This window comes from Emydura macquarii, unplaced genomic scaffold (assembly GCF_026122565.2).
Source record: "Emydura macquarii macquarii isolate MOO-44397 ecotype Brisbane River unplaced genomic scaffold, CSIRO-AGI_Emac_v2 contig_2422, whole genome shotgun sequence".
NCBI classification, from domain to species: domain Eukaryota; kingdom Metazoa; phylum Chordata; order Testudines; family Chelidae; genus Emydura; species Emydura macquarii.
The window spans coordinates 2,647,326-2,661,205 of record NW_027132559.1 but is presented as its reverse complement, the minus strand read 5'-3'; the positions used below and the strand labels follow the sequence as shown (position 1 = coordinate 2,661,205).

The 13,880-nt window shown below is 38.1% G+C and overlaps 1 protein-coding gene across 2 annotated transcripts in view; it reads right to left on the bottom strand.

The window, feature by feature from the left end:
* The window catches only part of CPNE4 (copine 4), a 323,296-nt gene that overhangs the window by 64,737 nt on the left and 244,679 nt on the right, over window positions 1-13,880 (bottom strand). For both annotated transcript variants that reach the window (XM_067561613.1, XM_067561614.1), the window contains exon 8: window positions 10,203-10,301. In XM_067561613.1, the coding sequence (XP_067417714.1) occupies window positions 10,203-10,301 (99 nt within the window). The remainder of the gene's footprint in view (window positions 1-10,202; window positions 10,302-13,880) is intronic.

Genomic DNA, 13,880 nt, shown 5'->3' with positions numbered 1-13,880 from the left:
TAGTACTCAAACGGACATCTAACTATCCAGATCAGTGTACATAAATGCAGCTTATACATGTGCAACATTGAAGGTCATTACAAAGAGATCATTTAAGAAAAAGTGGCTCTGCATATAAATAAAAATGATTGGGGAAGTTGTCTGATACTCTATGTTAAAAACAATGCTCCCTATATATTAACATAACTTTGAGGGTTTGGATTAAACAGCTAAGAACACAGAAACTTAGACCTGAGTGAAATACTTTTCTTAACCCATTTTGTTGTGAATAGATCCTTGAGAGTGCAATATTATATGCTGTAGGTACTGTGATAAAATAAGAAGTTAACCTAGGTACATAAAAGAAGGAGATTAAATTAACCACTGCCACATGGAGGTTAATAGAGAAAAGTAGAACTAGCTGGAACATTTTCAACATTTTTTTTTTGTTGAAATATGCTGCTTTGTTGAAGCTGAAATGTTTTGCAGAAACATCAATTTCAACTTAAAAGTTACTTGGTTTTGCTAGTTTAAGACAGACCAAATTTTCAAACTTTGAACTCTGGGTAGTACCTATAAAAATATACATACGTGCTTCTGCACAAGCATAACACATATTTGCATGGGCAAATACCTGTCTGCATATGTAGTGTCCCATTTTGCATGAGCTATTAGATATGCACACCTCGGGCCTGAGATTTGAAAAATATTGTCTTTAATGTTATTTCAGAGTCTGTTTTTGAAAAATGGGAGGAAACACTCAAGAAAATTTTTGTGCACAGACATAGTGCTAGGCAACATGAAAAATTAATCTACAAAAGAGGCCAGTATTATGTAAATAAGTATTTAGAACAATTTTTAATTGAATAATATTGGCTTGAAGTTACAGTATTTTGTGTATTTGTGATGAAAATCCTTATTTAGGTCTTGAGTCAACACCAAATTTAAGAATATGACTCATTTTAAGCATGTAGGTAGTCCTATTGACTTAAAATGAAGCCCTAAATGCAATTGTGACAGCCGCCATCTTGGCCGACGCACTGGGGCTTGAACTCACAACCTCTATAACTAAAAGCATAAGTGCCATCATCTTGAATTTAACAGCCATGCCTCTGCAATGAGGCGCTGTAACAAATCATATCCTCCGTGGATCATCACAGTGGGAGCCCTGTAATAGACACCAGGGGATTACAGAATTACTTTGAATATTCAGCATTTCAAAATCAGGGTTTCTTTCAAAATATCAAATGGGGAAGGGAAGAATATTGATTTAGAGCAATGTGAGGCCATCTCTTCACCAAGGGTTAGCCATGCTGCCCACACAGCATTCCTAACCTCATGTCTCCTCAAGACAGGTGACATAGCTGATTATGGAACAAGTTTAACAAGAAAAATATTTCCAAACTGTATGAAGTACAGCTGCCTGCTCTCCAGTTTGCCCTACAGCTCAATTATTTGTCTTGTGAAATGAATTTTCCAACTGAGGTAACAGGCAGACACAGGACCACATGTTCCTGGGAAATTCTCCAACTGTTTCTCTGTTCTCAGGAGGATAGCTCAGACTCCACACACAAAAAAAAAAAAAAAAATCTAAGAGAGAGTTCTCCAGGACAGGAGATGACAGCAGAATAGAGGGAAGAAATGTGATTGCAAAGCAAAAACACCGATCACTTGAGTCTGAGTATGTTTTACATTAAACAATATTCACTGGTGGCAGCTATCCAATAAACTTATTGAATGCATTTATAAAAATAAATTGCTTAGTTTACAAATTACAATGGAGGCAGCGGTGTCTAGTGGACAGGGCAAAATATAGGAGTCAGGAGTTCTAATCCCAACTCTGATTCTGAATTCCACCGAACAGACCATCACAAACCTCACCACCTTCCACTCCAACTGCAAGGTGCACTTCTTTGACCTTCTCCAGGACAAACTCATAGCAGTGTGTACATTAAAAACAAAAACAACAACACTACACTGAACATACAATTCTCCCTTGGGGAGAGGATGAACCACACATAATAGTTATTAGTCACTTAATGCACTTCAGTGCTTAATCCACTTCAGGAAGGTGTTCAGCTGCTATAACAATTTGGGTGGCAAAAGAACATATAGTGTGAACAAAAGAACATATAGAATAAGAGCGTGCCCTTGCTCACACCACTTAACTTTTCTGTGTGGTAGTAACATGTGGATAATAAAGTTTACCCCTCTCCCCCTTTGTAAAGCACTTTGAGATCTATGGATGACGTTCTAGATAATTCCTAAGTATTATTAAAATATTAAATGTACAGGCAATAGAAACCTAACTGATCAATTGGTGTCACAAGCAAAATAGATAATCATTTTAGGAAATTCCTGTCAAGTGAACAAACAGAGGGAAAGAATAAATTTTCATCAGGTAAATACACTAGCTGATGTTTTGGTGAACTGAAAAGCTTTTTTAAAATGAAAAATGTTTAAGCTCCCAGATCATGGGTAGACTTAGAAATAAAAATGACAAACTCTTTTAAAATAAAATTCACCTCCTCCTTTACTTATCTGCCAAGATCTGACCTCAGAGCTCTGCTTTACACAGCAGGAGCTGATTAAAATGACAAGCATCATTTTCTAAAATTCCCTGTACAACCCTTTCCACATCATCAGCTTTTCTAGAGGAAACAGAATCCTCAGCGCAGGTATTGGCAGGTAAGTAATGATGCAAATGGTTTCAAATATTTTGCTTTAACTGTTAAGACAAGTTTGTTTTTAGTGTTCTCCTACATCTGCTATTGCTATGGTATTTGTCACCTTTATTAATGATTCATTTTCATCATTTAAATTAATCTTTCAGCTGAAAGGTAACTAATTCAAGAGTCTATACTCTGACATTATTGTTAAACATTGTGAAACTTAGATTCATCATACTAATAGTGTACCAGTTAACATTTCTTCCATATATCTGACAGCTCGGGGCTATGTGAGCTCTTTTCTTGTCATGAAACAGGAGGCAATGTGTCTTTGCCACTTCTGCTAATTTATTACAAGAGCTGTGCAAAAGGTTTGTAATGAAAACCCAAATGTAGACTGGTTTGGGGTTTCTTTAAAACACTCACCCTCAATCCAGGTTGAGGGAAACATCTGGGTTTAATCTGAGCCCAGTTTTAAGAAAACTTGAAGCAGATAGTTTTGGGGTTTTTTCCCCCTTTAATTCTCCCTAGTGAAATTTGACAAAATAATGCTCACACTTGCAAAGTAGTCATATTTCTAACCCTCCCTTCTCTGAAATTTGGGACATAGATCCCCAAACAAAGGAACTACTCCTTGAAATAAAGGACATTGTTTGCTTCCACAAGTTTGTTTGCTTCTCTTCTGCTACCAATCCCCCAAAAGTGGGTTAAAAAATTATGGATCCCACCAAGACATCTCTTCCAACACGTATGTAAAGGAAAGAGGCAGTGTCTACATTTGGCCCCATGTGTCAAGAAAACTTGCTAAAAATACATATTTAAAAGCATTGAAATTTGAGCAGCTACTTCAAGCAATGGCATTAGCCAATATGTCAAATAAATAAATGAAGGTATCCAACGGAAGGGGTTCCATGTACCCTGAGGCAAGAGAAACTGTGACACACAGCTTTTGTTTTCACTTTGGACCTGTGCTCACCTCACATATACACCAGGAAAATGCATGTGAGGAATGAAGCCAGAGTGGATGACGCTCATCAATTGGTGCATTGACCATCATCAGTGGGTATTTTCTCCAAAGAATACCTTTTCATTTATTTAATTTTAAATTCCTTTTTCTTTTAGTGAATTTCTGCTGAAACATATATAGGCCTCTATCATATCAATGTCCTGTTTAATATGTCATCCTATTGACTCAGGGTGAGCAGTTTGCTTTCAGGATAGATTCATTCCTGCTGGTTCCAAAGGTTCAAATTGCATCCCCCTGTGCCTCTAAGGGCCACTGCGTTCCCCGCCTCCTCCCAGGAGGACAGGTGGTGTTTCACACCGCTATCTGCTGGAGGTGCCCACCATGGGAGGCTGGCTGCTTTTAATCTCTGCCAGGGCTCCACAGGAGACTCGCATGTGGAGACTGCAGTGAATATCACAGTGCATTCCCCATTCTCTTGACCAAGACTCTAAAGCTAAGCCAGCACTTCTGGAGCTGTGCTGACTGCTTGCAGATTACCTGATGAAAGGGAGATCCCTGATGCGTTGTGCTGTCCCCAGTGGGGTCTGCACTGTCAGATCATCGAGTGGATTTGACCCTCTGATGTAAAAAAAGAGAACTGGAACTGTCTACTAAAACCAGTCAAACTGAGAATGGCCTTGGTGCATTACTGAAGTCAGTAATTGCTTTACTGTCGCACACATGCTCACTTATGCGAGTGCAATAGAACCCTGATCCTCTGAAGGCCGTGGAGGTTGGGACAACATTCAGAAGTTTGGATAGAGGGGGGAGTTTTGAGCTGGCTTTGATGTCCCCTCCGAATCTCACTTACTGGAATCCCCAGAGAGAGGTGGCATGGTTTTGTCTGACAGAACATTCTAATTAATGAGGTGTATATAATGAAAGTTCTACGGGAGAGTTAAATAATCTTGTGGAAATGCCAGTGGAGATAGAAGATCTAGGAAGGTTTCTCCCTTCCCTATTTGTTTTTAATTTGTAAATACAAAGACAGATTTTTCTATTACATAATTTCTCCCATTGCATTAGGGTCCAGGTGGTTTATGTTTCTATGGCTTTTTTCCAATCCATCTGGTTCTATTGCCTCTATTTTCAAAACTGTGTGATTTTTGTTGTTATTTTTAATTAGAAGAGGATTTCCCCCAGTTCAACTGTGAACGATTTTACCAATTAATATTTAGCATTCTTTTCCATTCTACTTTTTAAGTCATCAGAGTGGTTAATGTATTAATAAATGTTATAAAACAATTGCACAATATAGGCCCTGATTCAGGAAAGCATCTTTATTCAGAACAGCACTTTAAGCACATGCTAAACTTTAAGCATGAGCTTACATCTCACAGAAATTAACGTTGTACTGGATAAGGGCGGAGTTAAGCATGTGTTTAAGTGCTTTTCCTGAATTGGGGCCATTGAGAAGAAAGCTAAGGTTAAATTGTGAAGGGCCAATCTTGGAACGACAAGACTCAAGAAAAGGTAATATAAGGATCCGATATATTTTTCAGATGTATGATTTGCAGATGTTTGTTAGCTGTTCAGTTTTTTAAAACAACCCTGATGTGCATTCTCCTAAATAACGTTTGGCATCTGGTGTAAAAACAGGTGTCTTCCACTTTAAAGTACAGGTGTTATTTTGAGATGTGTGATGTCTGTTTGTGCTACAAGTGGAATGAGAACTGGTAAATTACTGTAATAACCTCATATGCCTGGGACAGTACAACTCTCCCAATCCCATGCTTGGGATAAAAATTAATTTAGTAAAACTGCTCCTTGTTGTTTCTCCCCATGTCTGCTATGCTTTCCCATAAGCTTGATGGTTCAGAGCATCTCTGATGATTCTTGTGTGTGTCATTTTTGGCGACAGAGTATCTGTCTTTTAAAGAAATTTCCATCATGGATGCAAACATTTTACCATTATTATATGCTCCCTTTCCCACCCACAGACATTTACTTAAAGCTGTTGTTTTCTCACCAGGCTGGCCTTGCTAACATTATTCAGCCTAGAAGCTGTCCCCTCTTTGTGAAAGCTCTCATTCCACTCAAATTCATTTTCTGATTAATTTTTGACATTCACTATTGCAATCTAATAAGTAAGTGCCCTAAAATGTATTAGCCAAATTCAACCCTGGTGTAAGTGGGTCCAGCTCCACTGACTCAGTCTGGTCCTAAGAGGACAAGTTTGGATCACACTTCATATTAAAGCTCCAACTAAATGATTTATAAAGGAAAATTTAGTAAACCACTGATAGATGTTAGAAGCATATTACAGACTTTGAGTCATATGTTATAGTACAGATGCTTATAAACACATCAACAGAAAATGTTATAGATAGTTATAAGCAACCTACTGACTTGTTGGACTCTGTATCAACTGGTTTGCCATTTATTAACCCTATTTATAAACAGACCCTTATTATAAAGTGTGAACCAAGTTTGTTTTGCACTTTTAGCTTAATTCCCACATATCCATCAGAGCAGTCACTACAACACCATCAACAGTCTAGGAGTCCAACATTTTTAATTCCCACACAGAGAATTTATCAACATTAATGGCTCCAGGATTAAATAATAATAGGAAATGACAACTTCTCGAATTAGATATGCCAAATCATCTATCATTTTCAATAACTGCCATCAACCCTAATTTGTGAGGATCAAACTGCCATAAAGAAGTGAAATTATTAATAAAGTAATAATTCAATTCTCTCTTAGAAACTATAATTCATAAGAAACCGATTAGTTGCAAATCAGAGTTCATGGCAGCAAAGGCAGGGCAAGCGTTGGGGGAGAGGCAGAGGGAGAGAGATAAAAAACAACACTCAACCAACAAAAGGTCTTTGGCTGTCAGGTGAGTGCTCTGACTAGCTCTTCCCAGGCTGTGAGATTGGTTTGCTGTTGCATTCCAGCAGCTGATAGAATCTATATGCTTAGACTTGCATGAATGTAAATAGGAGAAAGAAATTTGCCTGGAAATAGAATTAGAATCAGAGACTAGTTATCTCAGGTACATAATTACAGTAAGAATTTCACCTTCTCTTTCTGCTGATTTCATTTTCAGACGATCTTTTCCAGATAACAATAGGATGCACAATGACACTGCACGGTGGGTCAGTTAGTTCAAATATCCTTCCCAGAAGCACACTAGCAACTTTCTGGATTTGAGTGTTGCTAATAAGCCAGCCTTGTGATGGGGATGTCAGCTGCCCCGGGAGGGATAAGAAGCTTGCTCAGTAATTCCAATTAACTCTAACTCATCCCCAGTTTCTACTGAAACCATTAACGATTTTTTAATTTAGTGTAATGCTTTCAACAGGAAAACCCCCCACTCACGGCACTGTGCTCTGCTGAGGAACATAGCTGGGAAATAACTCAATATTTTAGTGTACCTATTATTAAGCATCTCAACAGCTTATAATAAGAACACAGCAAAGCATTAAAATGAAAATTAAAGAACCAATGACCCCCAAATGGGAAATATCCAATTGATTTCATTGGGGTCAGGATTTTACTTCAAATGAAAATAAAAACAACAAAATGGAATTTCAAGGGCGTTTTTCACATATTTAAAAATACTCTAATATTAAAGGAAATAACATTGCCTTCAAGATTATAGACTGTACTTTATACCCTGATGCACTGAGTTCCCAAGGTCCTAGACCATCCTTGAATCCACTCCGTGTCTTCCCTACACACACACACGCGCACACACACACACATGCACAAAGTTTTCACATTCCACTGTATCTGCTCTTAATAAAGTTTCTAATGACTCAACCCTGCCCAAATCTCAAGGCCCTCCATTTTCATCTTCCATAATCTCTCAGTTGGTTTGTATACCATTGACCACGCTCTGAAAATTCTGTCCTCCATCAGTTTTTGCAACTCTCTCTTCTCATGAGTCTCCTCCTACTTCTCCAATGGCTACTTCCAAGTCTTGTTCCATGGATCCTCCAATTGCTCCTTCTTTGGGTGCTCCCCAAGGTTCATCCCTTGGTCTCCTGCTTTTGTCTCTGTAGATGCTCTTATCCACATGCATCAATTAACACCTTTACCACAACAACTCACAAATCTAGTTCTCTATTGCTTCCCATCGCGCAACTCACATCTCAGCTTGTCTGACATTTCCTCAGAGAAGTCCAGATGGTAACGTAAGCTCAACAGAACCAAAATTGACCTTTTGATCTCCCCTCCACAAATCCAAGTCAACTTTCCCCTCTTCCTCATATGTCCATTACTGTGGATTATACTGCCATCATCCCAGTCTCTTAGGCCCATCCTCTTTGGCTAGGCCCTCTCTTTTGGCCCACGAATCCAGGCTATATCTTAGTCTTGCAGCTTCTACCTATACAATATGTCAAAGATTCTTCCTTCTCTTTTCTGTCCAGACTGCCAAAGCTATTGGTCAAGGCTCTCATCATCTTGTTCTTCACTACTGTAATCTCTTCCTCTCTGACCCTGATATCAGCCACATTTCTTCCCTCAAGTCCATTAAAAATTCTGTTGCTAGGATCATTTTCCAGGCTCATAGATACAACCAAATTACCCCTCTATGTGCATCCCGCCACTAGCTCTTCTTCCTCCCTACAGCATTAAACACAAGCTCATCTTGTCCTTCAACATTTAACCTCACCTTATGTATAACATCACTTAACTAAATCAAGCCATCGACCCCCACCATTGCTCTGCCAGCAATGCTACACTTCATCGCTGCTTTGTCTTCTTCTCCCTCTGGGACCAGTGCACTTTCTCCTATACCACCTTCCCCCAGGGAGAGGAAAACTCCCTGTTAAAATTTCCTTAAAGTCTACCTTTGCTGAGATGCCTAAAAATCTCTATCATCTGGATTGGTTTGACAAGTGGTGAGCTGAGACTTCTATTTTCTCCTGTACTTCTGTTCATTTGGTTACCTTAGCCAGCCTGACCCTATTTATCTGTTTTGTTTGCTTCTTGCATCCAGTTTGACATCTAGACTTGTAAGCTCTGGGGGGCAAAGACTGTATGCTGTGTTTACATACTGTAAGTACACACCGGGGCCCTGATGCCTGATTGGGATTCCTATGCTCTACCATGGCGGTAATTATAAATACGTAGTGCTTAATTGTGGCATTTTATTCTTTATCGTTTATAATGCCCTCTTTGAAACGTGAATATATCCTTCCCAATCTTCTTGTACCTTTTCACATCTAGAAGAGCACAAGCTAAGCCAATGTAGTTTCATATTTCTTTGTGGATCAGGAGAACTGATGACATCAGTATAGCTTGACAAGATGGGGGCCCAAAATTGAAAGTTGCTGAGTGCCAACATCTCCCATTGATTTCAATAGGAAGTTGCTTTGCACTGATACAGTGTTTTCCCTTTGAGGATCTCAGTGTGCTTTACAAATATCAATTAATTAAGCCCTACAACTTCCCAGTAAATTAATAGTATTATCCCCATTATACAACTGAATAAATTGAACTACAGAAAGGCTATTTATACCCTGGTTTTCAAAGGAGCTGAGCAGTTGCATTTCTATTGACTTCCATGGGAGTTGTGGGCACTTAGCACCTATGAAAAGCAGACCACTATCAGAAGATTTGCCCAAAGTTACACAGGTTCAAGCACAGAGCAGAAAAAGGAATACAAGAATCCTGACTCCCAGCTCTGTATGCAAACCACTTCTCAACAAAGCAACAGTGCAGTGATTTTACACATAACACACAATGTCATTTTCATCCTATTGAATTATCAGGAGGTTTCATGGCAAATCTCATGAGTTCTCATTACACTTCCTATGAAAATGGTCACTTTACACAGATCACCTCTGTAGTAGGGATAGATGAATTAGTTCAGATAAAAATCAGAAATGATCTGAATTTTTATCTATCCCTTCAGCTAACATTCTGTTTTGTTTTCACTCTTGAGTTCCTCTGTATTTCTTGGGTTTGGTCAAGACCAGAAGCATGAGGACAGAGTAGCTACTCTGATTGTACCGCCCCCTCCAAATACAACCAAGGTATTCTGGAAATCTTGTGAGAAGTAAAATCAATATTTTCATAAACTTCCAGCTCAATTTCAGAACCAAACAGGTTTGGATAAGCTACCCAAAATGCACCTCCAAATCTTTCGATCTTTCCCATCAATGTTCTTCAGGTCAAAATCTGAAACTGAAATACTCAACAATGAACTTTAATCTCCTGATACGGTTAATAAATATAGAGGTTCAAATTCTATACTAACTTACACTCCATTTAAGTCAGTGAAACTACACAAGGGGCAAATCAACTTGAAATCTTGCCAGTACATTCAAGTCTCTGATTATCTATGGATAACATTTAAAATATATCTAATAGTGCTATTCTGATGGCTGCCATCTTGGCCAACACACTGGAGAGTGAACTGGGGACCTCCAAAGCTAAAAGCATGAGTTGCTATAGTTTTAGTTAAGAGCCAAGTCTCACCAGCTGAGCCCGTAACAGACTCATATCCTCTGTGGATTGGGCACAGAAGGGTACCAATAACACACACTTACTATTATTATTTTAAGATATTATACACGGTTTGAACATACCTGTCTTCCTTCCATTGCTCCTCGCATTTCCTTGAATGTTGAACTAAATTCTCCAATGAAGTCATGTTTTCCATTGGAATCCCAGTCCCAAACTGTGCACTGCAGATCAAGAGGAAAGAACAGAGGAAAACATTGTTTTTTAGGAAACAATTCTGTAACTGAGGAGAAATTACAGTATTTATTTGACTAAATGTTACATATGGAAACAGAACTAAGCATACAGTAAAACCACATTCTTATCAAAATCAGAATGAAATGACATGTGAAATCTCAACACATCTTACCAGAAGAAAGCAAAATTGCATGTTTAGTGAAAGAATCGATTGAACAGATCTTATATCCAAGTATAAAAAGCATCTTGGGTATAATAGCTTATTAATGTTCACATAATGATCTGATTTATAATAATACTGAATACTTCGCTCTGCAAAGTGCTTTACAAACATTAATTCATCTTTGCAACACCCAGGAGAGGTAGGCAAACATTATTATTTCCATTTTACATTTAATGAAAGAGAAACAGATATTACACTGAACATTTTCTCCAGTGGCCTTTGCCTTTGTTTGCCTCTCTATTAGGTGCCCATCTTGAGATACCTTGTGCCAAGTTCATCATCTGCTGTTCCCATTGCCTTCCACTAGAATTGTAGGGACTCAGCACTTCTGAAAATCAGGCCCAAAGTGTCTCAGGTTGGCACACTCAAAATCAGATGTCACTTTGTAAAATGTTAACCTGAATGACTTGCCCAAGGCAAGAAAACAAGTCAGAGGAAGGACTGGTGTTTGAACCCAAGGGTTTCAGCTCTAAACAGTAGAGCACACTGCCTATTCATATGTACATATTTTAGCACAAGTGATATAGCTTGCCATAATTGCAGACCAATTCCATTTTAACTGCCTGTTTTCAGTCATTTATGACTTTCATTTGTAAACATAGTCACCTTGGCTAACTTATAAGAGAATATACCAACACCTTGAACTTTAGAAATTTTATGTATCGATTTTGATTAAAAAATATGCCAAGCAAAACCATCTCTTAGCACTCACTGAAAAATAAATATAATTGTTAAACCACAAATTGTAAAACTGGCACATCACCAGCAAATACTCCAACACACCCCTTAAAAGACAGAACTCACATTGCACCCCATATTCCTTCAGGCAAAAGCTTGTGTAAGTGGACTGGTCTTGCTGTATGTCTGTAGGTCAATAAGCATAGACGTTAGGGTCTAGAGGACCAGCCTGGTAAACCAGGGACCTGGCTTCAAAAGTAGGTGTGAAAAGTTATTTTTAATCTGTATATCTCAGCCAGCTTCTTAAATTCATGAAGCCTGTTTTGTGGAGACTGGGCAGGGAGGTAACTAAATTCATAGCTGAGACTTCACAGGTGAACATGTCCTACTCACTTTATCCCTCAGGGCTTGTCTACACTTACCTTGGAGATTCAGTGGCAGTTGACCAGAGTTACGCAAACTACGCAAAGAATTTGCGTAACTCCCGTCGACTTCTGTGCTTCTTTTCTGCGTGCCATCTTCACTGCACTGCACCACTTGCAGGGGGTGGATTAATAACGTCTACTTCTGGATCGACTGAGCGGGTCTTCACTGACCGCTCAGTTGATCCAGATAAGTCGATCTGACAGCGGCAACTCTGCCGCCGTCAGTGTAGACATAGCTTTAGATTCCAAAGAATTTGTTGTAGTTTGACCTTCCAGACGCTTTCCAATTTAGAGATCCTCATAAGTGATGTGGTCCGCTGTAGTGAGTTTCTTTGATTCACAAACAAGCTATATGTAGCAATCACACAAGGAAAATTGCAGCATTTTGTTGCGCTGTTCCAGACTCTAGTTAGTGGGAACAGTTCACTGATTAGACAAACCCTCTCTATCTTGAGTGTTCTATCATTTTTACCATACTGGCTGTAATTTATTTATTTATTTATTTTATCTTTTTATGAAGGAGTCCCAAAGGGATGGAAAATCTTTAAATCAAACAAGTAAAATGATGTCTCTCTCTATAAGGCACTGAATTGTTTGATGACAGTTTTGACAGACATGGCAGAGAAATGTTCCTCTGTGTGCATGTTTCTATATTTAGTTTTACTCAGCAACAATAGTATAGAGTTGAGTTCCCTATTCTGATAGCAGGAATATCTCTTGAAATATAGCTTGAAACAGCATTTCCATCATTAACAGTGAAGATGAACCATTTATAATCAAATATTCATACAAAAAAATTTCTGGTACATGTTTATTGTTAACTACAGATGTTGGAAGCACTGGTGAAAAACACAAAAACGATTTTGCAAACATTTTTGAAATTTAAAAAAAAAATTTCTGTTCCACATAGTTTGAAATGTATCCACTGTCTGTGAAATGGTCTGTTAAATGTGTTTTACTAAAATAATTTTCAAAATTTATTTAAAATGGGGTTTTTTTCATTTTTATTCGCTGAAAACACAGTTTTCAGAAAGAAAACATTGTTTCTGGTGATATATCACCAAAAAAATAAAGTAAGTAAATAAATCAAAATTGAAAATTATTTTTATAATATTTGAAAATTTAGTGAAAATGGAAATGTTCAAAAATGTTGTAAATTTTTTTTGCAAATGGTTGTTTACTTGTAAAAGGGCAATTTTGCAATGAAAAAAAAAGGTTTCCATGTGAAAAACTTTAACAAGCTCTAGTTTTTAGAAGTTAGGAAATGCTTTAAAGTTGCCAGTGCAACCTTAATTCTGCCCCTCTGAGTAGCCATCCTCTGCACCAATGAAGCAGGGGTCCTGTGAAAAAATAGTATGTGACCATGTACTTAAAGACTGTATCATAATGCATATGCAAAAGGGAGCTTAATAAAGGTTGCACAGGCAAAGTGAATATAAAATTCTATCAAATCACATGATAATGTTTTACACCTACTTTGCAGAATGAATATGACTAGATAATGGGACAGGGTGTGGAAATCACACCCAATATGTCCTATAATCTGATGGCATTGCAGTATTGTATATGTATTTGTTATGCACTTCAAAATAATAAAAGTTTTTAAAAACAGAGAGATGAAACATTTCAGAGTCCAGCTGCCCACCTTGACTGGCAAGCAAGTTACTTGCTTTCCCTCATCTCATCTGACCTATACAAGATAGTCAGCACCTGTAGCTACAGAGGACAAATACCAATGTCCCCATGCTCCTGAACAAAAATACTGAACTAGTGGCAAATGCTGCTGAGTGCTCATGCAATACCTGTCAATTTCAGTTAGTAGCAGGTAAAGGGATTCAATATGGGATCACAGGACTAATCTTTTTCTGCAGCTGCAAGTCTCTATCTGACAAATGGAAAAAGAAAAATCCAGTGAAGGGAGAGAGGTTCACAGAAATCTGTGAACGACAATAGCATGGCCCCCAAAATAATGTGGGTTTTTTGCCCTCAGTACTATGTGACCACTAAAGTTTGGAGAAGGACCAACATTAGTTTTTTAGTAGCCCTTAACCATAGTATTTTAACTCCACTAACGTCCTCCAATTCTACCTCCCAGGTGGCACTGTGTGATCACTCTCTACTTATTGCTGAGATCTGCTGCTTTCTTTAAAATACAACCACAGATTACTGGAATCTAAAATGAACAAAGAATCACGTGGCTTTAGTGATTCATCTATTTTATCTGCTTTTCATTAGAATTC